This window comes from Varroa destructor, unplaced genomic scaffold (assembly GCF_002443255.2).
Source record: "Varroa destructor unplaced genomic scaffold, Vdes_3.0 BEIS01000004.1, whole genome shotgun sequence".
In the NCBI taxonomy this organism is placed as follows: Eukaryota; Metazoa; Arthropoda; class Arachnida; order Mesostigmata; family Varroidae; genus Varroa; species Varroa destructor.
The window spans coordinates 14948712-14974064 of NW_019211457.1; the positions used below are offsets into that span (position 1 = coordinate 14948712).

The 25353-nt window shown below is 41.7% G+C and overlaps 2 protein-coding genes and 1 long non-coding RNA gene across 10 annotated transcripts in view; 2 read left to right on the top strand and 1 right to left on the bottom strand.

The window, feature by feature from the left end:
* The window catches only part of LOC147755881 (uncharacterized), a 28196-nt gene extending 17062 nt beyond the window's left edge, over nt 1–11134 (top strand). Inside the window, exons 3-4 of one of the 2 annotated variants that reach the window (XR_015325985.1) lie at nt 654–9123; nt 9536–11134. This is a non-coding gene — a long non-coding RNA (uncharacterized LOC147755881). The remainder of the gene's footprint in view (nt 1–653; nt 9124–9535) is intronic. The other variant, XR_015325984.1, reaches the window with a different exon arrangement.
* Nucleotides 1–20633, bottom strand: part of LOC111249828 (rho family-interacting cell polarization regulator 2-like) — a 76491-nt gene extending 55858 nt beyond the window's left edge. Inside the window, exons 1-2 of one of the 6 annotated variants that reach the window (XM_022804207.2) lie at nt 20378–20633; nt 19874–19946 (exon numbers count right to left, since the gene is read on the bottom strand). In XM_022804207.2, coding sequence (XP_022659942.1) covers nt 19874–19901 — 28 coding nt within the window. In that variant the 5' untranslated portion in view covers nt 19902–19946; nt 20378–20633. Of the gene's footprint in view, nt 1–1452; nt 1594–4075; nt 4217–19873 lie in introns of those variants that run through there. The other 5 variants (XM_086986451.1, XM_022804206.2, XM_022804205.2 and 2 more) reach the window with 5 other exon arrangements.
* On the top strand, nt 13215–24326 carry LOC111249829 (UDP-glucose 4-epimerase-like). Of its 2 annotated transcripts, XM_022804213.2 has the most exons (7): nt 13227–14866; nt 18156–18374; nt 18632–18745; nt 21426–21602; nt 22326–22506; nt 22786–23039; nt 23402–24326. In XM_022804213.2, the coding sequence occupies exons 1-7, from the start codon at nt 14783–14785 to the stop codon at nt 23504–23506; spliced, it is 1134 nt and encodes a 377-aa protein (XP_022659948.1). In that variant the 5' UTR covers nt 13227–14782; the 3' UTR covers nt 23507–24326. The 2 variants fall into 2 exon arrangements, with proteins under 2 accessions (XP_022659949.1, XP_022659948.1); XM_022804214.2 differs by lacking the exon at nt 21426–21602 and having other exon boundaries at nt 13215–14866.
* Nucleotides 24327–25353: the final 1027 nt, after the last annotated feature.

Consider the following 25353-nt stretch of genomic DNA (forward strand, 5'->3'; position numbering starts at 1 on the left):
AGTTTACACGGTTATATCTGTAGTGTACATACTTATTTTTCTGTAACTAAATGTGTTTTCCAATAAAATATCGCATCGCCATATTCCTGAAGCCATCATACAGTGTTTTTATATCCATAATTTTATCTTTAACATGAATTTATTCTGTGTACAATGCTGCATGTATCAGTAGCTCCTTAACTCATACTGCTTAATAAGCATTATGCCTAATTGACGTATCATTGTGTCGACGAGCAGTGCAAACGAAGAATTAAATGCGTAATTATCTCCGCTCAGATTGATCTGACGGTAAAAGCAACTGCAACCCCTTGCGAGAGACGTTTCTACGAACGGGAATTAACTACTTTTCGACCACACGTGTGTACTCGCCAATTTCAGGGACATAACGAGATGGCTCAGGTTCGAAACCCGGCGTAAGCGCGCGGTCCATTTCTCGCTGCAAGCAAAAAAACCCTTTAACCACTTTTTTAAACCATTTAAATCTTTAACCGCGTACGTGTTACGTAATGAGACTCAATACACCCGTATGTATTTAAATAACTTGATGAGGTACAAAAGGACGGAAGGCTTCGAACACATAGACATGCACATACAGGTCGAATTAAACTTATTTAGTAACGATCCCGCTTTTTTCTACATCTGCACATTTTCAGCCAGCCAATGCATGAGGGAAGACAATTCCATGGTCAGCTAAAAGCTTCTCCGACCTAATGCTAACGCACCTGTTGCGTTTCTTCATCGACGTCTATTCATTTACTGACTATTGAGCACAGCACATTAAGAAAATAATGAAAAATGAACTGACGGTTGGGAGTGGGCGCTTTGCATGTTTCGTGGTCTTATCCGGCGATGAAAACGGTGTACCTAGCTGGACGGCCTTTGCCGAGTGCGTGATTCAGTCACGTCGTCACCATCTGAGAGTGTTTAGAATCTACGACGTTAATTGAGGTAATGTGGTTGCTTTATTTTTACGACTATTGTTACTATCCAGCATTATTCTAAGGAGTCGTCAAGAATAAGTTGTTGTTACGCAGTGCTTTCTCAATGGCAAAGGGGACCGCTCAGATTGATTTATATTTGATATACCACAGGTACTCACGTAGCGGATATTTCACCAGCTGCGCTACTGACTTCTATTAAAAAGTGTGTGTTGTTCAATAGGCTTCCTAGCCTGCTGTAGCTGGTATTTTTGGTGGAACGGATCCGATAGCTGCAGGTCAAGCCTGCATTCCCCACGGCCAGATATACGTTACGAAATCGGGTAGAACTTTTAGGATTTTGGTGTTAGTACCAACAACTAATAGTATTTATCAGTTGCTTTTATGAAGAAGCGCAGCGAAAATTCTACGTTGGATATCAAAGTGTTCGTTGTTATATGAAGAAAATATTGACGGCCTTGATTCAAATATCTATAATATATACATATAAATATTATAGGCATTATCTACATACGTTGTGCGATACGGTCGTCCTGCGCTGGATTCGACATTTTTTGTAACTTCGCAGTTGATTTGCCAAAAGTGTCCTCTACACGGGCCGAGTGCTTTTTATATTAAATCCTTGCAAAAACTTCCTCACACAACAGACATGTTACTATGATGCACAATATCAGTTAAACAGACGCACTCACGCGAAGATTCGAGTTGCTTCAGCGAGTTCCAAGCAAGCAAGGAAAAAATTAAGATCTGACCCTCATACTTACACAAGATATGCTTACCTTAAGAGTACCCGACCCGGCTAATTAGCCAACATACCACTCAAAATCCTTATAAAAAATAAAAATTACTAACTCGCCAATTTCAGACGAGCAATGACGAACCTCTCAGTATCCATTCCCAGAATAAGATCAGTATGGAATAATGCTTTTCTCTGCTAATAATGATTTTCCTTTTGTGGGTCACTGCCCTAACTTTTCCTTCCTCGCAGACTTCACTAAATCTCTCCACTGATTCGACGTTCATAAACGAGCTCACTACATTTTCATCCGAGGCCGACTGTTCAACGCTGTCCAATCTAACGGTGACGTTCTGCATCACTTTTTTTTTCTCACTTTTTAACTCTTCCTACTCCGTCCCTTAGTCTCGTTTGTCCGCCGTTATGGGACGAGGCATCTTTAGTTCAGTAGCACTTCTATTTCTGTTTCGTCTCTTAAAACGTCATTCGAAACGATCAAAGCCAGCTAGCTTAAGCCAGCTTCCCTTGTGTCTCCCTACCAACAATACTTACAATGATGTGGAACGAAGAGGCCAATTTCGAGCTGTTCCAGTCTTTGCCTACACCCCATTACCTTTTCTTTATTGCAGTCGCGTCTACGTTACAAAACGTACTGTGGATTCATCTGTTGCTCTAGGCCTCGACACAAACTTGCAGCGATGATGGACGCTGCTGGACGACGTTGTCGGCTCCGGCCTTAGTTCAGCTGTGCTTGGAGACTTTGCATTTTCCCGCCGCCATTTCCAACAATAGGATCGGCTTTGGATAGACTATGATTATTCGCTTGTTCATGCGGCGATTAGCTCTTTTACTTGGCAGCATTGTGAAATTCACCAATCTAATTCGAGTTTATATCCAGTCAGCATTTGTTCAGCCGTTACCGTTTGATGCGCTCAACGACTCAGATAATGTCGAAGCTCACTAGAGACAACATGTTCGCGTGTTTAACATTACTCGGATAGCCAAAATAATTAATTAATTATACCGTTGAGTTCGGACAAAGCTCAATTTGGTTCTACCAGTTAGATAGTATTCAGCATATTCGGAGACACTCGTACGCTTTTTACTTGGTACGGAACAGCCCCTCTGCGACCGGCCGGGCCGACACATTTCCATAGGCATAGACTGACATTATACGAAACAACCTTTGCCACTATCACAATCACTTCGCCCAAAAAAAGGTCACTCATCCTAAGCGCACTTTAGCCCTATAGATTACACACACACACACATAGGATATAAGACGCTCATGAACAGCCGTTATTAACATTACTTCGGACACAGAACCCAGTTTAATCTACATGCATAGAAACTAATAATTTTTTTTACCCAACTACGACTGTGTAGGGCAACCTATCCGCACTTTTCGCCTGTGAGTAGAAGCGCATCAGAGCAGCGCGTCCTTGCGCGGAGAGAGCACGCATAGAGGAAAGGCGGATTTGTGTGTCTACCTGATTGCCGGATCGGGTCAGCAGCAGTATCCAATAGTTAATTATTTACATGCGTATATCGTTCGTAATGGTTTTGTCTAAATTTCCACCGTAGACGCGTTTTAGTTCAAACGAGCGTACATATTTTGCCTGATCGACCTGTCAATGGCAGTGGTAGGATTGGCCGATTTCGGCTCCTCGAACCGAATGCGAAGTCTGCGCTGTTGATGTACGCCATTTGTAGCCGATGCTGGACCTTCATATTGTGAGACGGTCATTGTTTATTGCATTGATGTGCAGACAGTTGGCAGCTGATCACATCGCCAGCACATCAAGTAGGCCTGCGTCCCATTGAAGACATATTCAGTGGCACGCTTTGATCGTCGTACTTGCGTTTTCCATCCGTTACCTGGTAGATATTAGACTACGAGTGGATTTAAGTCGATCCGTATCCGCACAGATCGGACCACAAAAATAATCACACGAACTTCTTGGCCGGATATCTAAGAGGGAGCAATGGCATTCTTCCACATAGGTATGTGCAACAGTTAAACCTGACTGGCATCAAGCTTGTACCTGTTTTACCTAAATAAACGGCATTACACTAACGAATGAAATTGAACCAACGATCCTCAACCTCGATGGGCGCCAGTTTGGTCTTGTACATAACTGTCCGACAAGAGTGCCAGCGCGTTGTCAACTGATACCCATGTTGGCGTCCCCTTGGGGACACATACAGACACAGCTTTGTGCCTGGAGACCATTAGGCCAATGCTACTATAAAAGTATCCTACAATCTTGACCGGTCTAAAAATGGTGGCGACAATTTCGAGGTGCAGCAACGAAAGCAGGTCAGCTATAATCTCGAACACGTTGCTACAGCAGCAAGTAATCGGCAGAAGCAAATATCTGTCTACTCTACGATTCCTTACCACGATCGCGTTTCAGCTCTCGTTCCTAACAGTGTTCGGAGGTCCCACAGGCAGGCCCTGCTCGGCCCTCAGATCCGACGAGACAATGCGTTTAGACAACGCCAGCATCAATACGACCAGCTATTACGCAGCTCAATTACGGCTAGCGCTGTTCTTCTTAGTATTCACTGTTCACAAGCCACAGCAGAAAACAGAGGCGCGCCCACAAAGCAGTCATAGAGACTAACAGGTCCCAGCCAAACGCTCATTAACGTCTATGAACGGTTTGCGGAGTGTGACTTACGGTTGCGTGTAACGCACGAGACATGACACGGTACAGCTCTCAGGCGGCCACACTTTCATATCTCGTCGTTTACATCTCACAGGGTTTGCTACCATAAGCTCGTAAGCAGATTCGCTGTTGTCCCTGCAGTAGCATCAGGAGCAAAAACGAGGGAATCCTAGGGCCAATATCTGCCGCTATACATTGTAAAGACCTGCCAGCTATTGGTAAGCACTGTTTTGGCGCCACCGTTCTCACCACTCAGGGTAAGGCCAGCTTGCCAGAACTTCATCAAGCAGTCGCGATCTAACGGGTCTGAGTTTACGTCAAATGGCGGCAGAAACTGTGGATGGCGACGTAGAAATACCGCGCTTATAGTTCTAGAGAAAGAAAATGTAACTTGCGCTAATTCACAAGCTATTTTGTTGCAGTTGCTAAGCGGTGCCAAGTTAACTGCATTATAATGGAATAGCAATCCACAGCTATAACCCGACCACCTGAACACCTGGAATTCAGGGCTGAAGCCAGCCAAAATCAGGCGTTACGAAGCAGGTGACAGGCACTAATGTAGTGGCCCCCTATTGCGCCTGATGTTGTGGGCCGCCACCTTCCCATGACAGCGATCGAATAATAAAATGGACCAGTCCACTTACTAGACGACCAGATTGTCACTCTTTGCCACTGGTAAGCGATGCCCTGTTTCCCTTGTGTAATTATTCGACGAGGACCGTATTTTTGCAGGATCCATTGGCATGGCTCAGAACGAGCGGCAAACACCGAAAGCTATTCCATTACAGGCATCTCTCACCGGTACGGTGAAGTAATTATCAGACAAACTCTTAACTGCCATTTTGGAACCCTGCAATTCCATGCTGATCCACGGGGTGTTACGCTCACGTTATGATGCTGTTGAACTGATAACGATTCGCTAATATTTCACAGTGTAATTGTTTGTGGTTGTTTACTGCGGGATATGCCGTAATCAATACGCACAAATTTTTATTAGAGACAGACAATGTGCATTTAACAATGAACGAAAGACGAAACTTAAGGCGATGATGATTTGGTCCTGACAATCATTATAGGCGGAGCTTATAAAAAAAAAGGCTGTGTAGTTTACCTATCCTGTGTTTCAATCAGCAAGCATGGCTTGCCATACGTGAGCACTGATCCGATTTTCTGGGTTCTCTGTTTTTCTAATTTAAGCTACGCTGCAAATGCACACAAATGTATTGCGAAACACCGTAGATGAATCCTAGATGAATATCTGGCACACACGGTAGATATAATAACGCTATTTGTCCTCCTATAAAATAGAAAGTTAAAACTTGTATCACTGCTGTGCTGTCAAACGTACCCTAAAATAACTAGTATCTTTCTAGCTATATAACAACTATTGGCGAAACTGTTAACTGTTTGAATATTGGGCGCGTCGAAGTCTATTTCGAGTCATCGTCTGCTGGAGCACTATAGCGATTCCAAGTCGCTTGGGTGCGACGATAAATGCGTACGGATGCAAATCAAGGCATTGACATTAGGAACGTTAATAGAAACCTACGCATTCAGGGCGTTGCCTCGTTTCCGCCCGAACGTCTACACGCTTCTTTACGTAAAAATGATGACTAGTTTACCTTAAGCTATTTGTTTTTGATTGGAGACAGCTAACATAAATATTTGAGTAGAGAAACTCCTTATTTTTTTAAGCTGATTTAGCTAAATGAAGAATGACGGCGTACGACAGAAAACCTAAATTTCCCTACAGTGACTATGCTCGTATAACAATGCCTAACATAGTAATAATCAATATTGCATCATCAGTATGTAAACGCTATGTGTCTGCGTAGACTGGTTCGATTTCAGATATAATATCAAACATTTCATATAGCCCACAGTGAAGAACAATATACTAGGTAGAAAAATGGTTCAACGGTTAGGCATACTCATACCTGTCCTACAGGCATGTACGGAAGGGAAAATCAATCGGAAGCAGGTGACAGGAAACTACTGCTGACCCAGTCAGCAGCTTGCAGGTTTTCGGCGTCAGACTTCGCATAAATGTCAAATTCTTCCATTTCTTATTCGCCTATTCGCCAGACGGCCATATCACGACTAACAATAATATTCATTTCCGTTACGTCAAATGTACACGTAAGTAAGCTGTAAGATAGGACCAAAAATTAGCTAAGCACGATTTGAAGCCAACGCCTAAGCAGGGAAGAATCATCACAGGGTAAGATCATCGCCTGTTGCATTTTGGTATCAAAACCGTCACAATCAAGGTTTGACTACGCGCGTCTGCGTTGCGGCAAAGCTTGACGGCGCGACCATCTTGATGTTGCACGCTGTTTCCCTTAGTCGGTGATTATTGTATTAAAGCGAAACTTTGAATACCTAGTGAAAATCAACACAATGGGTCGCCTGATAACACTTATGATTCCTGATGGCCCAGATGATTTGTGGGGCAAGCCCATTTTAGTAAGAAACAATAAGCACATATAGTAAATATGTAGATGTCGTGTAAATGCAATTTGAAGCCATTATTGAAACTTGTAGTGCGAACATTGAAAACTATGTGAATTTTAAGCAGTGACGCGAAGGGCAAGTACATGAAAAGGTCACGAATGAAATATACCGTTCAGCAAGGTATACCTACCAGCTTGGTCTTGGCAAACTGTCATAACCGTATGTATAAAAATTAATTCTAGTTGAAAGCTCTTCCTGACAATCTATTTACAATGGTTTTTTTTTTTTTTTTTTTATAGCCGTGCAGGTACAATAGTATACTAGCCAGAAAGCATGATATGTCATTTCAACACCTTTTGTTTTACTGATCTTCAATATAACTCAATTAAATATCATCAAATGTCAATTATTTCAAATTTCAAGATTTCAGTAACCCGACGTCTATTAGGATGTCCATATCTCACAATCAAACCCGCGTCTACAGTTGCGCGTACCACTGAAATACAATCACGAACACTAAAATTACATCCTTTCGTAGTTTCTCGGAATCTGTGGTTTGAGCTATTTCTCGATTTCGGGCCACTTTGTACATATAAGTAAGAAAGAACTTATATTCAGAATAATTTATTCACTAACTTGGCCAAAAATCAGCTAGTCAAACGACTCCTTTCTCCTTATGCAATTTCTTTTCAGCAATGATATCAGGTGAGTCACCCTCATCTAATCCACCTCACTGTTGGCTTCACTATGACATCATCACATTGCAATAATGACCGCCATATCCTACTCGCTGCGATCTCGGCTACATCAGAGCAGTTGGCTTTCTCAAAAAGAGAAAAAAAAAAGGCATAGGTATAAGGTAACGTGGCTTCTTCCACAGCGTTAGCGTCTTTTAGGGTGCGTCTTCATGTAGAATGTCTTTGGATCTCTTCTTTTCGATAGCCGTCTTTGTCATAGCCGTTGGTTCGGTGGCCGTTCGGCCAACGCCTTCACTGAATTAATATTCTGAAAAGGACAAAACAGGAACTGCGTTTACCCCCATCCTATCCCATCCCATCCCATCCCATCACAATTCTTTGCAGCAAGTCAACATCGCTCGTTCTGACATTTATGAACTGCGCTGGATTCGACCAGAGCAGCTCCACCAAAGAAACTAGTCCAATCGTGTATATATTGGTCATAGGTTACCATCAACAACCCAACTGTTGCTAGGGGTGTATCCATATCTATGTAGACATTAAAGTATATAAATAAGAAAAAGCAGATGTCGTATTGGGAACGAATTGTACGTTAGTGGCTTTCCATTTGACATTGAACAGTAAGCATGATTCTTCAACTTATTCATAATGCACTTGAGCCTTTTGCTTTTTATATGTGTATATATAAAAAAAAAAGGTTTGCGGACTGTGATGTATGTTAGGAATCTCTCACTGAGCACAATTAACCTATCATTGGGTGTTGACTGTAACTGACTGTGAACTGCTGACTAGTAAATCTAATATCTCAACATTGTTATGGAAGTTCTTAATGTTACTGGAAATGACTTCTTCTTTATCTCTGCCTATCTTTTTTAAGTGTCGTCCAATTTTTTCCTGCGCAGGAGATGTATCGCTTATGATGTGCCAGGTAACCCCTACATAATAACAATGTACAGAGTAACCAACCACTCTTAAATAAATAAATATTCTTCTTAAATATTCTTTCTAATTTTCGACAATAAACCTTAGCGAATTCAGTCCACCTCAGCACCTCACATGTTCGTGAGACACTCTAACTAAAGAACACCTCACCACATCACTCCCTAAAAACAAAAAATATCAGAAGCTTCTTTCTTCAGACAGACGAAGAAAGACCTGTAACGATCCTATCATATCATTGCCGACAATATAGTACTCTCGACACAAAATCGATTACATAACATTTATCCTTATAGGCTTATCATTTTGCATCATAACAGAAACAATATCTAGTCAATAAACTGACTCTGTCAATAGACAACGCTTTCCCCTCTTTTCTAATATCATCGTCTTCGATTTCTGTCTAATGCTAACACCGAATCAAAGGGACGCATATACATGATGACTTTTTGATGACAGGATGCTTCTATGTATTATTATGGATTACGAAACACACTTCTGCCTGCTAGAAATAAACTTCATCGACGGTGAAAGACACAAGTGAAGAAGCTGAAGCCAACAAGTTTGAATATATGAGAAGCTACGTCCGCGAAAGTGTCGATCAACCGAGTGAGAATGTGGGAAACGGAACCGCGCCAACGATAAACAGAAGATACCAAAGACGGATTTAGAGGTAACTGATAATGGTAATTGGATTGTCGATGTTTGCTGAAACGATTCGACGCTTGGGCGACTGGAGCAAAGAAAAAACATTTCTTTTGTTTTTTGTAGCGGCTATATTGCTGTAGAGTAACGGTTTGGTGGTAAGCAAATTTTAACAGATGAGGTACAGACCGATGGGGTGTGCTACTAGATCCTGAATTTGGCCTAAAAATATTGGGGGAGCTAATTAGGGCCGGAGAATGCTGTGATCTTTGGCCAAAAGGGAAATCTCCAATATAATATCTGAGACATTATGCAGGATCTATACGAAACATATTTAAATAGCATAATTCTATTATCCTGCTAACAATAATGAATGAAGTATTTCACATAAATGATATCCTGCTGAATAATATCCAAGCTTGATGCTAATAATAAATATCCTGATAATTTCAGTTTTGCAGTGTAAAACTTGAAGATGGTAGACAAATAGCGACCACGAAATGGAAGCATTGATTGGTTGGCGGTTGGTCACTGGTCCAAGACATCTTATTCATGAGACGCATTCATATTTTTGTGGGTCCGACACTGTCGGATGATTTGTTATAAACAGATCAGTGAAAAAACGCAACAGTATAGAACTTGGCGATCATTTGGAGTGTCACATACGAATTGATTTAATGAAAACTTATCTAATATCTGATCGTACTTTTTTTAACTGTGGTCCTATTGGAGCTAATGCTCACTGCGTTTATCCTTTTAAAGACGCATCAGTTTAGGTAGATCCATAAACTTTAGGTTCATCCATCAAGTTAGGCGGATTAGCAAATGCATCAAGGGTTAAATATATCCAAAGATTAAGGAATAGTAAGGAATAGGATCAAAGTCTTCACACCTGTTGTGATGTAGGATCTTAATACTTCGACAATTTATGCTACACAAAAGATACGCCGCTCGACGTTTGTCAAGCTCAATTAAAGTCAACAGCTCTTGTTCATCTTTGCCGATAGTCGTAATAGAATTCAATCCGCCACAAGTATAACGGCCTGTTACCGCTAAGCCATATTAATAGAATAATTTCCTTAATAAAAGACACTTCCAGCCCGTAACTCTGTAAAGTCCATGGATGTATCGATTTACGCTGCAGTCCACCCGCAACCATCAGTGTCGACCGGTTGGATGATTTCACTTAATCCGTTGTTACTACGTTCCCTACTTAGTCCAAAGATGACCATCAACAGCAAAGGTTGTCGATCTTATTAGGTTCGCCCAGTGCGGTAGGCTGTCTTCATAACACGTGGCCAACTGGCAGCACACTCGTGAATGGAGCCAGTGGTAAGGTGCGTCTTGTTGGGCTGGTTGGAATTTCATAAGCTTCAGGAGACTTGGGGGGTAAACGAGGGGCAAAGACAGAGTTGTAGAAACTAGAACGTGATCCACAGGACGGTTCTTCGCTCCTGCAAACGTAATACCGTGACGTCAACTACGAGACGAGACTGCGTTAAGCCACCAGAGTTACAATAACACAAATGAGAAAGCGTATTGAGAGTCCAAGAATCAGAAAGATAAGCAGTTGTCCTATAGCGGCGTCAATGGCAGAGTCTCGAAAGAAAGGGTGTTTTGTTGTTTAATAGAAATGTCAAATTAATTCTCTATACAGGAATTCTAAAGTCGCTAACAGTCGTCGTTTTCAATATCGCACACTTGCCACATAAAATGTTATTATCCATTGAACTCATCCGTCTAGGGCAAAGAGACCATGAAGTATGGCATTCATTTCGAGCCAACTACTCATCTAGATATTTGTACAACGCTACATGAAATTTCGAATTCTTTTTTTTGACTTCGTTGCCGATCGGTAAAGGTAATTGGTACAGATCTCAGAAGGAAGAGCCGAGCGATGCCTGGCTAACATGTTGGCCCATTTCAATAATTAAGTTGCAGGCTGGAAAGTTTCCTCTTGAAAGCATAATGCAAAAGTTGGAAAATAAAAAGTTGAAAAAATGTGAAAAGAAAATGTTCAGTTCACATGTGCTTTTTTTTATAACAGGTTGATGTACCGATCTTGTTTGTGAATACCGGGTCTCTATTCTAGATTTATCTCAATAGGCAGAGTGAAAGTTTACCCAATTTTTTTTTCTAAATGCAGCACCCACAAAGTCACACCGCCATTAGCCTTGTGTTCGAAATCAGTACTTCCTTTAATACTAAGTACACTGACCCGGTAATTTACTAACCCAAAAGTTGAAATTTTTGGCATCTGGCGAGTCTATTTCAAGTAGGGTAATCACTTTACCAACCGACGCGTAAGCAGCGATTCTCAGTAACTCCTTAGTTGGATGGATTAGGCAGCAGTATTGTTGCCTTTATCAACAATTAGAAATCAGCAAAAAGAGACTTTAACGGTACCGCCAAAAAATTGAAAAGTCATATTGTCGACGACCATTTACAACGAAATCGTATAACCAGATCTTGCATAACAAAATTCGACATTATTTCGTATATATAGGCTACTAATCATATCATAATTCCAGTATAGTGACCGTTTTACTCGCTACAAAATTACGCCTTTTTAAATCTCATGCTGACGTTTTGATATTGAAAGGTAGACCGAATATTTTCGTTCGCCCACAACCGTTACAAATCAACCTATTTATGAGTCGGGCTTAAATAATCAGTTTGGCTTAGGCCAAGGCCAAGGTTTTAACTTCTGAGCACATTCATCCTATCAGCTATGCTGTTAGAGAATTCAGATCGGGTGATAAACCTCGTTTTATGCTCAGAGTGCCGCTCATTCAGCAATAGTGTTCACTATAGTCCATAATTTGTTGTGTGCGTCTCCACGGTCGACTGCCCCAACTAAGGTTAGTTGATACGGCGATGTTAACGGAAGTTAAAGCAGCATCTCATCGCTAAACCCGTTCGTAATGGAAAATTATGTTTTACGTAAGCGATTGCGGTAACCTCAATCAAATACATATGTATATATATATATATATATATGTATAGAAGTTGATCAATGTCTAGAAATCCTATGTTAACCTGGATCGTCGCCCAAGGCAGCGTGAAATTTCTCCCTGGGTAGCCTGTCGCGGTCTTGTCGACGAGGAAGCCCATAAAGCCCAGTTGTAACCTGAACTATGATCGTTGTTGGGCCCAGGTCACGGGAATAGTTTGATCTAGTCAAGAAATCGATATGTTAATTTGTGGCAAGCGAAACGCGGTCTTCTATCAAATTTTCAATGCACGCATATCAGTTCTCATCAATAATTCAACAAAACGTTAATTATTTTAGACATTTTGTAAGAGATTTTCCAGTTGTGTCTTGCTAGCTAGTTGGTAGATCCTGTTAGTTGTTAAATGACCGTTATTTTTAAATCTACCGTCTTCAAAAATATTGACGAAGCACACACACTTTTGTTAATCTCTAGCGCCACTCTGAATCCATTTATCAACACGGCGTGCGCATATCTATATAGATATAGATATTAAACGTATCTTATCAAAACCTGCATAGCAGGCAATTATTTGAGAATCTTCGTCAACTGCTTCGTCATCTGTACCGACCCCACTTGCTATTGGATCTCTGCTATTTTCAATTCGATAGCCGCTCAGCTCATTTTATTGCATCGATCGCTTCAACTCGTTCTCTCTAACATTATCTCGCAGGCAACGTTATTTGTCCTAGTATCAATCGCCTAAATGTCTAGTTTTACGTCCTGTACCGTCGTCAGGCATTGAAACAGACGGCAGCGTGGCTACGCTTGGACTCGAGCCCAGACCATCACGTATATCGATCGTCCTGCGGACGATTATGTGACGCCGTGCACGGTCCGTATCTCAACACTTGCGTTCGCATCGAGCGTGAATTGGTGGCGTTTTGACAAATGTGTTCGATGCCGTTTGGTAGCGCGTGCGCGAGATGATGACCCAGTCCCAGGGCACCCTCTCTTTTATAACACAGCGCCAGCAACGTCAATGAGAACGGTGGCAGCAGCAGCAGCAGCAATGGTCAGGTTCCTTACACACACGGCGGGCGCCCAGGTGAAGGAAAGAGCAGTAATAAGACCGACAACGGTGCTACTACCCATGCTGTGTGTGCTGGAAAACAGAGGCCTGCCAACTGCTTCGTTCGCTCACGTGGAATGCTGCTCGAGGGGCCAATGTTCCACAGTTTGTTTCCTTCTGGCTTACACTCGTACCGCCGATATCGAGGCCTTCAGCTGCTTACCACCGCTGTCGGAAGCTACGGATAACAGTGGTTGGGTCCTTTTTCTATGCAGCAGCAGTCAGTAACTTGCGTCCAGCGGCATAGAAATGGTTCTCCGTTAGAACAGCGGCAAGCCGCAACAGACACAATAACATCAGCTGCGGCTGCGGGTCTAGCAGCAGGTTTACAGAGCAATTTGCTTATCAAGAAAAGTTGAAAAAATAGCAACAAACCGCGCAAGCTGTTCGCAATAACGGCCGACTAGAAGTAACACGCAAGTCAGATGTTCGATGCTCTTTCAGCGCATATTGCCGTTGCCCCATCGAACCAATCAGCTAATGGTTGAGTTCGTTGAAGATGATCTTTAAGGTGAATTAGTTTCGAAAGACCATATCTGAACAATGATAAAAATGTTAACATTTTCGAATAGTATATCTGACATCGGGCGACCGAAAAAGAGCGTGATACGGACATCGCTCCTTTCATGACGCCTCATTGCCACTACTACTGTTTCTAAATACAGTGCCATCCAACAGAGAACTACGGCAGGCAGCAGCTCAACAAAATGGCCAGTAGCCTCTGTCCATAAGGGCGATGCCACGCTGCGGAGAGTGAACGGCCGAATGTGCTGTGACTTGTGTACCCTGCACTCTGTGCTGTCTGCGCTGCCAATATCGACGCCGATCTGAACGAACGTCTGGGCGTGTGTCCGTCTAAACGACGTCACAGCGTTGACGCTGAAGAGGCTAGACGCTCGATAACGACGTGGACCAACGAATCGGATTGACGCAGCTACTTCTGGCTGTACGCGTTCCTCCTTCCCAGTGAACGTGTGCAATTGATAGAGCAAAGGTCGACAGCCAGTCAGCGAACAATCGACGCACAGCTCGCCTCTGGCCAGAGGATCAGTCGAGCGTTGGTAACGGCACCATCTCAATTCCGATGGCCTGATCAGGCTTGCTTATGTTGCGTTGCGCTATACGTATTTGTAACCGTACGTATTTCTGCCTGTGCGTATTGCATCGACGCTGTGCAGTTCCTCGTACGGAGTAGAGAAGGAATGATGAGTAGACAGAGAAATCGCGCTAAATTTTATTTTTGTGGTCACCGTTGCGTCTGGAAACAATCGAAACGATCGTGATTTCAAGCTCAATTCAAAGCTGTTGCGAGTATATGAAGCGGACGTGTGTATACAATTAGAAAGCTAGCTAGATTCTTTACGATACACACTAAAGAACGCTAGCTTGTGTTTAGCTCAGCTAGACACGGTAAAAGGCTGTCTGTCAGGTTTCTTTTTTGTGTGAGGTGATGCACTAGAATCGTGGACCTCTAACGTTGCAAACCGAACAAGTATTATTGCATCGAGGTGAAAACGACTCAAGGAACAATTGGAAAAAGTGGTGGAAGGTTTCAAAACGGAGGCCTCGAAACACACAAAAAAAAAAAACACGAGAAGCAGAAAATAGTCAAAGAGTAATATAAATTGAATAGGGATGTCTTCCCACGGTTCGAAATGCGTGTTTGTAACGGGCGGGGCGGGCTTTATCGGAAGTCACACCATCATCGAGCTGTTAAACGTAAGTTTAACTTGCAATTTCTAATTAGACTTAGTATTGTCAATTATCTTGCATCTACCGTTCGGCGATAGAGTTCCGGTATTTGTCTTTAAGTCTCTAAGTATTATGTCAATGGTATACTGTCAACCTGCTTTGTGTTTGCTGTCTAGTGGCATTCTATATAAATTCATTTCAAATCTTGAAATCTCGAAAGTATGCTATGGCTTACCGTTGTGTGTAGCATACTAGACAGAGAGCTCGCCGAGGAAGCGCAAATGATCAACTAGTAGCAGCTTATCATTACAAAAATAAAAACTAACTCTAAGATTAAAATAGACTATCACACTAACGTACATCGACAATAAGCTCTCTCTCTTCTTCCTAGATATTCCTCAAACCGATATTAGTAAACTGTTACACAAAAGAAAAAAAAATATGTCTAACCGCGTTCAGGCACGAGCTGGCTCCATATTTCTAAAAGTTAGACTATGCTGTTTCGGTATCCACTACCAATTGCTTGGATTATGAAGTAGAGAGAAGCAAACCAAAAAGTAAAGAGTTTAAACAAAACGTAAAGTTCAAAAATTCATAGTTGCTGGGCCCGCTGCACCCATCTACGTGTCAGATTGTGGTGACATTGATTTTGTCGCGCATGTAAGCAACTTTGAGCTGTAGGAACCTGTGGGAGAGACCTCACGGAGATGCCAGATGACACTGTGAGAGAAAGAAACAAACGATTAATAAGCCTTATCGTTTGTTTCTTTCTCTCACTCTAGCAGGTAGAGGCCATATCTCGGTCTCAAAAGCTCCGAGTAAATCGTACCTCAGAGGCAATTCTTGCAGAACTTAAATCAGACGGTGGATCAACTTATATTTATTCACAATGATCGTATGGGCACTTAATATGAGCACAAGCTGATGAATGTTTTTTAACCGTCAAGGAACTTGTCTTATGTATCACCCATATTTCACAAACAACAAGCCTAATATTAGTAAATATACCACCACGCTTAATATATATAATTTTAATAGACGCTATCCGCCTTGTTAGTAGGCTTCACGATGCCTAACTTGTTCAAGAGAGGTATGTACATCCACCGCAACTCAACAGTTTTGGCATCTCGTTGTTTGAGCGCCTCACATAAGGCTTTACTATTCGTACTGGGTCGCTCGAGCAACAGTAACTGCGCGGTAAGAGACTACGACTATCGATGTTGATAGCTCCAGTGAATGATCGATCAGCTTCTGGCCTTTTCAAAACCGACCGATTGGGTGCCACATGTTTTTTCTTTGGTGAAGGCCACATGTTTCTACGACGAATGTCTTATTATATGCGAGTGCATCCTTCGATATAATCTTATGTTGTGACTGATCTACCGATGGGTGCGCGCGGGTACGCTGACGCTTAAATAATTCGATTCCCCAATGGATTGCAACAGTTTTTCGTATACTCTGCGGAATTTCTGCTGATAAAGCCACGTACAGGACGTTGCTCACAAGGCAATCGGTATTATGAGGTGACCACTTTGCTTTGTAGATACCTTTTTAAAAACAAAACGCTGCGAGATACAGACCGAAATGGTTGAGCGTATCCAGTCGAAATCTGCGAACGCGCGAGGACGAGAGGAGCATTGATTTGTACGTCTGTAGAATTAGATAGACGTGTCAATGGTCGTTTCATAGACAAACTTTGAAATGCTCTAATATTGGAACAAACGATTCGCAAACTAATCAGACTGTTAAGACGGGAACGGTGAGTAACGTGTTCCCTTTGCGGAGTGCCCTGATGGTAAAATCAAAGATTCTACTTGCACGCGTTTTTAAATAATTCCCCGACTGTAAAAAACTATACTAATAACAATATACTATACAGTCTTCGCTATAGTTGACAGTTCATATTGTTGTGATGATCCATTCCTTTGAACAGATAGATATTAAATTTAACGAAACTCGCCGTATGATGCTCAGGTCAGATACCCAGTCATTATTTCGTTGTCGATTTATCTATAGATACTCCTGTCTGTTTATGATCTCTTAGGAGGTCAGGAGTGGCAACATTGTTGGCCAAATCATCCACATAATCCGCTTCCAAAACCATACAAAGCCGTACCGCTGTAAGTATAGGAAAAATAACATGCAACCTTAAAAAAAATGTAAATAGATTTTTAGTTGGTGGCATAATTCAAAGCACGGATTCAAATTCTATTTAACATACACAGTCCACATCGAAGTACGACAACACTCGACGCTGGAACGGTACGTACTTTTATATAATATGCTCCTTTCGTTGCACACGATGCTAACAGAACAGCTAGACAAAACATTGCTACGATTAAGAGCCTTACTGTTTTGTGCTTAAGGGAAAAACACCGGCGATTCTTATGCGGCTGGTTAGTCGCTCACTACACAGAATTTTACCGCAATAGATCCATCCTTTGACTGAAACAGTTTTATGTGGATGACAACAGTAAATGAAATATAATATGTAATTGTAAACGCAGTATCGTGTGCCTATGAAAGCAGTTAAAATGGATCTTTTTACACACGACTGACGACGATGCAGAGATCTAGGCAACAGGAAGGCGATAAAAATGCAAGTTACATAGCACAATACATAAAGATTAACAAAAGTCATATTATACATATGTATCATGTACGTATAAAGATACACACTTCGTTTAGGACTTACAGGGGGCTTTTACTTTGTTATCTCGAAATCTACTACAGTTGTTGAGTTTCCAGTGACAACTATGCGATAAAAATTTTGCGTAGAACTTATCTCTTTATTAATCAATGTGTTGTTATAACAGCTACAGACCGCGGTTCATAACCAGTGCATTAGAATAAGAATGATTTCAACGGAATTGTTTGTTAAGAACGGGCAACTTCTCCAAACTGCCAAAAGCCGCATATGGCTCTATATCATGCAATGGCATTTCACGCAAATTTCCGAAAGCGCAGTGCAGAACGTAATTTTTACTCTATGTGACCAACCGTGGGTCTCGGTCTTGATAGTGGGGTGGTGATATACGCTTGCCAGCTAAAATTTACGTCCCGAGACGGCCTCGGTTCGAAACCTGGCATAGACGCAATTCGTATCGCGCTGATAATCGACGTAAAACATTTCCCTTAGGCAAACATAACTAAATACAAATGAGATTTGTTGTTTTTCTTTATGAAAATGTAAGAGACAGCGGGGCCACTAAAGTCCATTATGAACGTATTTTGACGTTTTCTTTTTCTGTCCGTCAACTTCCTATGGAAAATGCTGATGCTTCTCTCTCTTTTTCACTAATGGATAAACTAACAGGCCAATTACGAGGTCGTCGTGGTGGACAACTTCGCTAACTGTGTGATGTCATCATCTTCATTGTCAAGCCCCAGCACCGAAGAATCGGGTGGCCAGGGTTCATCTGGAAGCCAGATGGCCGAGTCCCTCATTCGAGTTCAAGATATCACTGGAAAAAAGATTCACTTTTACGCGTGCGATCTCCTCAACAAGATTGAGCTCAGCAGAGTTTTTAAGAAGGTAACATACCCCAGTGTGACACAGTAACGATCACGCCAATACATATAAAACGTTACGCGTTGACACAGTTAAATAACTGACGATTAAAGGCTTGAAGTAAACGAACCCTCAAAAACTTTTACCGCACATAATTAAACACAATAAGATGAATATTAATTATCTTTGAATAAGCTAGGTTTCATCCAAACATCGAGAAAAGCTGACATAGATACTTTCAGACCATATTATTACTAACTTATTAATCTTGTCCCTTTCAGCACAAAGTGGACTGTGTTATTCACCTCGCAGCGATGAAGGCTGTAGGCGAATCCATGCAGAAGCCACTTTTCTATTATAAAAACAATATCGTCTCTACAATCAACGTCCTTGAGGTTTGTCCAGTTGCACTGAATTGTAGCGTAAGCTGAACTACCTAACCTGCCTGCGATCCTATATGAACCTGCCTTGTAATTAGTTTTTTTCACACGCCTAAAAATAATCACTTAGTTTTTCAAATTACGTCTTACCTACATGTTTCGCATTAGAAGCAGTAGCCAGGATCAAATCGATCGACGTATCTGCTAGGTTTTTGGCACGTAATAATGCTTAATACCCACACAGCGAAACGTAATGTCGTTTTTCCAACTGATACTTAGTTAGGAGCTAACAGCGCTGCCTTCATCTGAAAGCTAAGTACCAGTGGAGTTGATGCTGTACTTCAACGGTTTTTGCCTGTGATTGTACTTCTGGCTTCTGCCGTCATTTCAACAAAACAATAGACCAGAAGTGCACAAACGAAGTTCTTTTCTGAAGTTCACCTGGTCTCCACTTGCCGGTCTACCGCGCTTCACCAGCCATCCAACAACCTGGGCATCAGCCCCAAACCTGTTAGCTGTCATAAACTGTGCATGGAGTGTAAACCCAGCTAGAATTCATGTGCTACTTCACTACAGCCACTGTGCTTATTATTGTGCAACGGGCTCGGCTGAGATTCACAAAAAAAAACAGAAAACTATTAATTATTGAAGACTACTGTCAAAAGTAGTACTCATTTTGTTGGTGACTGAAAAAGTGACCTTCTGCTGGCGTTTTCCTGGAACATGTTTCAATGCGAAACATGGCCATAGAGATAAAAACCGTTTTCGCTGAAGTTGATTCCTCTAAAGACTATATTTTCAAGCGCCTCAACTTCAATCGACTCGAGAACCGCGCACAATTCTACTACTACATGCAGGTATGGCTCCGCACTAAACTAGTTACGGCTATATCACAAACGAGCCCAGCTATTTGCTGCTAATTCATACCAAGCATCACGTGAATCGATGCGTTTAAGTGAACGTTTTAGGTTCTTGTTCGGTGTCATTGCCGCGGTTAAGCATTGTTTCAGACACTGCTGCCCCCACGATGATGCAGCGGGCCATGAAATTTTTCCAGTTTTGAAATCGAAGTTAAGTAGTCACACAGGTTACGACTGCATCGTTACAAGACGCCCCTATCAATAGAACGTAATTTGTACTTACTTGACTTGCAGCGTTGTCGTCGCTCCATACTCGCATGCGTTCAGCTATGGTCGCTGTTAGTTCGGCTCATTAACTAATCAAGCAGAGAAGTTCACTGGCCTTTAAAGAGTATTCCAAGGGTCTGAGTAGTACAACACTACGTTACAACATAACAGTCAGTATTCCAAGGGCACAGTTAGATCAGTGCGGATATCCACTGGCGTTATGAAGTGCACCGTGACGTACTAATGACAAGCATGTGTACTATTGCAATTAATATCTTGTAGCGGCACTATTTTGAAAAATCAGCTACCTGTTACTACTGCGGAAATCGGCAAAGATGCCGACCTACCCTGCAGCTTCCGAGTTCTGAGTTAACCACTATTTTTACTACTTCAAGTCATGTCATATACAGAGATGATCACCTGCACAGATCTACCCTACGAAAAAAGAGCTTTACCAAGTGATTTTCGATGACCTACGAGTAACGGCGCGCTAAATACACACTGGCAGTCATCCACTCACCGTCATTGTAAGCTAGTAATGGCAGCGTGAACATACTAACATCTCTTGCGTTTACGTTTCTATGAAGAAGTCGCCTGTGTATATAAATGCAGCGTGGAAAAAATCGAACACGCTCACAGAGCGACTACCACAATCACAGACCGCAACAAAGATACAAAACCAACGACGCTCCAACAGAGCTCCAATATCCACAACTTGCGAGGTAGTAGCTCCCCTCACAAACGCGCGTTAGAGAGGATCTCTCTTCTGTGAGCCTGTTGAGTCTCACTAGTTCATCCTGCAGCTGCTAGCACAGCTTTCGCCGCGACGATCAGGTAGACGACGACGACGACGACGGAAAACTCTGAGAGTGAGAGAACCAACTAGACTCACAGAGCCCCCTGGTGGGAAAGAAGGAAACTTTAAGGATGGGAAAGGGAATGAGCGCCTTAGCGCACGCATACAAACAGACCAACACGACATTAACAGGAGGAGTTCGAGTGTTTGTAGGTTAAAGTCACACTGGCAAAGCGAAAAGTGGCCATCAACTAACATTGCCTGTGAATGGCTAACGTTCTATTAATCCTGTAGCGGTCAATCTTCTCTAGAACAACAATGACGAGGGACTATGGAAGTATACAGGAGCTTTATAAGCTCGCAGAATAATTACGGACGAGTGGATTATTTTGAAGATGCATGAGCACTGCGTGCTATAGTTACGCATGACTAATTAATTTGCGTATATATATATATATATATATATATATATATTAGATACCCCCTCCTGTCATAGTCTATTCCCGTGTTAAACTGACATTCTCTTTAATCATAAAATATAATACTATCATTTAAAGATACCGCTGCTACCATGCCTGCGGTGGAACAAAAATAACAATATCGTATCGTTCATTGCTTCACTAAACTCATACATAAAATAAATCGTACCTTCGATCCTACAGATTAAGCTTAGGGAAAAGCCGATGATGTGATAAACCAGCGAGTTGGTTAGCACAATAATAAATACACTATTAACCTTCACGCAATTGTCAACGTTCTTGGCATAACTCAGGTGATGAAGGAACAGGGCGTCTACAAGATGGTCTTCAGCAGTTCGTGTGTCGTCTATGGCAATCCAATATATTTGCCAATAGACGAAGTGCATCCGGCTGGCGACGTTCCTAATGTCTACGGCAGAACAAAGTACGCCATTGAGAAAATGCTCGAGGATATAGCTCGCGCCGAGAAGGTTATTGCGTTCGATAGTATATATATATATATATATATATATATGTGTGTATATATATATGATTCTTTTTTCTGATCTCAGAAGAGAGGGAAAACAAACAGAAGATGAAAGAGAGAACCGCCTAATCGACTGAAGTCTCTTCTAATGGTTTCTAATATTGTTTAAACGGCGGTTGTTTTGCCTTACACGTGAGAATCGCTCGCTGCCTCGCAAGCCAACTTTTTTTTAACAAATCACAAGCCTCGATAGACAGCGAATCGTGCTGCGGACGTTTTGTGTCTAATGATGATACTGTTATAATGTATGTTACGACATAGGGACGAAAAAAGAATCTATAGATATGAGTATGTACCGTATCATCTGATAATTTATTGATCGATATTATGTAAGCTAACGTTATTTGTTGTTTATTGGAGTGAGAAAAGAGAACCCTTTTGAGGTGTGCAATAATACTTTCCTGAGATCGCTAGTCGTATACACACTCATTGGATATTTGAAAAAAGAACACGATCGCAACTGAATGATTCCTGTCGCAGTCCGAAATAACATGGCTGTTCACAGCAGCAACGAGAGATTTACAAGCATTAATAGGTCCAAGATGTTTGGTTTAAAAACATCTCCATACGCAACTGAAAGCATAGGAAAGTAGGGTAATTTGAAGCAGTTCAATCGATAGAGCGAACATATTGAGAACACAGAATTTCACTGTGTTTTGTATTTCAGCAATGGAACATCATCTGTCTACGCTACTTCAATCCATTAGGCGCCCATCCTTCGGGACGAATCGGCGAGGATCCCGTACGTGCCTTTACCAATCTGATGCCGATCATAGGTGAAGTCGCTATGGGAAAACGCAAGGAACTTGATGTCTATGGAGGAGACTACGACACCCCGGACGGAACGGGTAAATCCCACAACTTGCATTAAGGTTTTGCAGAAGGTGCTTAGTGATCCACAATGGCCTAGGTAAAAGGAGGTGCACAAATTTTTTATCAGTGGAAACCTTTTTCTCGCTTACGTTGTTCGTCAAGGTCTATAGGTGCCTCAACTCTGAGGTTGATCTTGTCGTCATGTCTTACCTGATTCCCCCCCCCCCCTCATCAAGTGATCCGACAACTGCTCTATTTCGTCAAACTAGTATAACTAACACAAACTGGGATGATTAAAATTGCTTGAGTTTTAGGGGTCCGTGACTTTATTCACGTGATGGATTTGGCCGCAGGCCATGTTGCAGCGTTGCGAGCACTCGACAAACCACTGCGCTTCAAGTTTTATAACCTTGGTACAGGTCGGGGAACGTCAATTCTGCAGTTGATTAGGATCTTCGAAGAGGTCACTGGAAGGACTATTCCTTATAGGATACTTGAAAGAAGACTTGGTGATATCCCAGCTATTTGGGGCGACTGCAGACTTGCGGAAACCGAACTGGAATGGAAAGTACGTATCAATTTACTGGTCATGTTTTAGTTATTTTCCTTATTGGGAGCAACATAGCAGTGAAGACAGGGTATAAACATAGGTAAGGAAAGTTTTAATTGTTTATGTCAAGTCGATAGCTAAATTTAAAGGCGGCTGTGGTGAGTTTAGCTAGCACTGCTAGAATTAAATAGCGCTGAGTAAAGCCCCAGTTAACACTTGCATATAGTTTGAAGAAACACCCGGTGAATGTTTACGGGATTTACACATAAATCGCTAAAAAGAACAATCGCTAGAGAGGAAAAACATTCATTTTTCCGGCCAATATATGTTTTCCGGTTGTTCTCATCGTTAACAGGGAATGCACTTATCTTGGTTTCTAGGCAAAATACACCGTCAAAGACATGTGCCAAGATTTTTGGAAGTGGTTAAACGAGAACCCTAACGGCTATCCCAGGGTTACTGAGATTATTCGGCCGCGACAGTAACGGCCTGATAATGTAGCTTATTTTGAGTCCGACTTTTCTTTTTACGGAGCGTTAAAAGGACTTAGGATCCTGTATTGATACTACGTTAAATATATGCACACCTACAGACGATTACTAGAATACTATATTTAGCAGAGTAGTAGTAACCGCTTTTCAGCTCATGAATCTCACGGGTCAATGCTCTGTATGATCTAATATGGCATTTAACTGAATCAGGGTATCATCGATTAAAGCATAAACTTTTCGTCGGAATTATGGTAAGCACAGTTCACTCCTCAACAGCCTAGAATGTGTAGATTAGAAACACTTGCCTTGGGCACCTTGTCGATTCATTAGCACACGGACTTCACTCGAATCGATGCTCGGGTCATTCAATGCAAACTATACAACTATAATTAATACGATCCACTAAAGAAAGCTGTACTTTTCAGTTTCTTTAAGACAATGCATATAAAGAAAGATGTCGAAAGAAAGAAGGTCGATTTTTGCCTTATATACAGTGACAACAATACTATTATACGTACGTGACGTCATTCCCATATAACATGTGTTGAGATGAGAGTAAATGCGCTTTTTTTAGATATTGTGGCCTACCTGAATCTATTGGAGGTATTAATCGATTAAGAGTGCATGATCAAAGCCTATGTACCCCAGATGCGGCATCAGTACCGTTATTTGACTATTGTCTGCTTGTATAATATAAGCAAGCGAAATCAAAAAAAAAACAGTTGTCCAACAGTATTTCTACCACTCGACTCACATTGACGCACACATTGACGATATATTTATGAAATAAAGAAGCATTGTGTGTTTAAATCAATGTTCGTGTAAGTTTTCTTGTCATCGCAATATTGTGGTCTTAGTTATGCCTCGACTAATATGCAGCGGTATTGACTTTTATGTAATACTTTTTCTGTACGCAACGAAACAGCACTCTGACTTAACTGTGCGGTGAACTAACATTATACACTGGAATGCTGTAAGAAGATCATAGTGTTGAAGCCAAAGATTGAACCTGCGGTTTTCGTTGCAGGTACGACCCCGTGGTCTACTTCTCAGTTGCAAATTGTATGGGTTTGCCCTGTTACTTTATTACATGTATCTAATACACAGGTTTAGGGTTTAGTTCATGATGTGCAATGTATTCACGTAACGAGCTAAGTCGATATCTAGAAGTGCTAATATTAATACAGGCATACAACTATATAAAAGGTTTAGGCATCGTGTTCTCATAATAGTGAATCATGATTATAGACTTTTCAGGCACTGAAGAACTGCCAACTTCGTTTACAAATTAAGAAAGATTTGCTCCAAACAGCAGGGTAGACAGAGATAGGACCATAATATAACAAACGTTTCGAGTTTTACTTCCGGTACTGGTTTCGTTAAGACTTCGAAGGGCTTGCTCCTTTTAGCATGAGACTAAGTTTTTTTTTCAAATCTGGATCTCCTCATGGGTCTCTCCAAATTTTCCAGTAGGCAAATACATTACCACTGAATTATAAACGGAGAACGGCGACCAGCAAGAAACAATGGGTGCTCGAATATCGCCTATCGAATATAGTAACGATTAATTTTCCTTTAAAAAATACTCGGACTTCCCCAAACAGACAGCCGTTAAGTGTTTAAATTAAGTCTGAACCGTCTAACCAAGAGACTAGAGCACGTCGACGTCGACTGAAGTATTTCAAGACGGCTTTCTAGTGAGATGCGCGTTGATACATTTCAGACAGGTTCTACGTAGAACAAGATGTGTCGTCTGACAGTATTTGAATCAGTGATCTTCTTAATTGGAGAAGCATGCAAGTGTAAAGTCAGCAATTCCAGTAATGGAAGCGAAAATAACA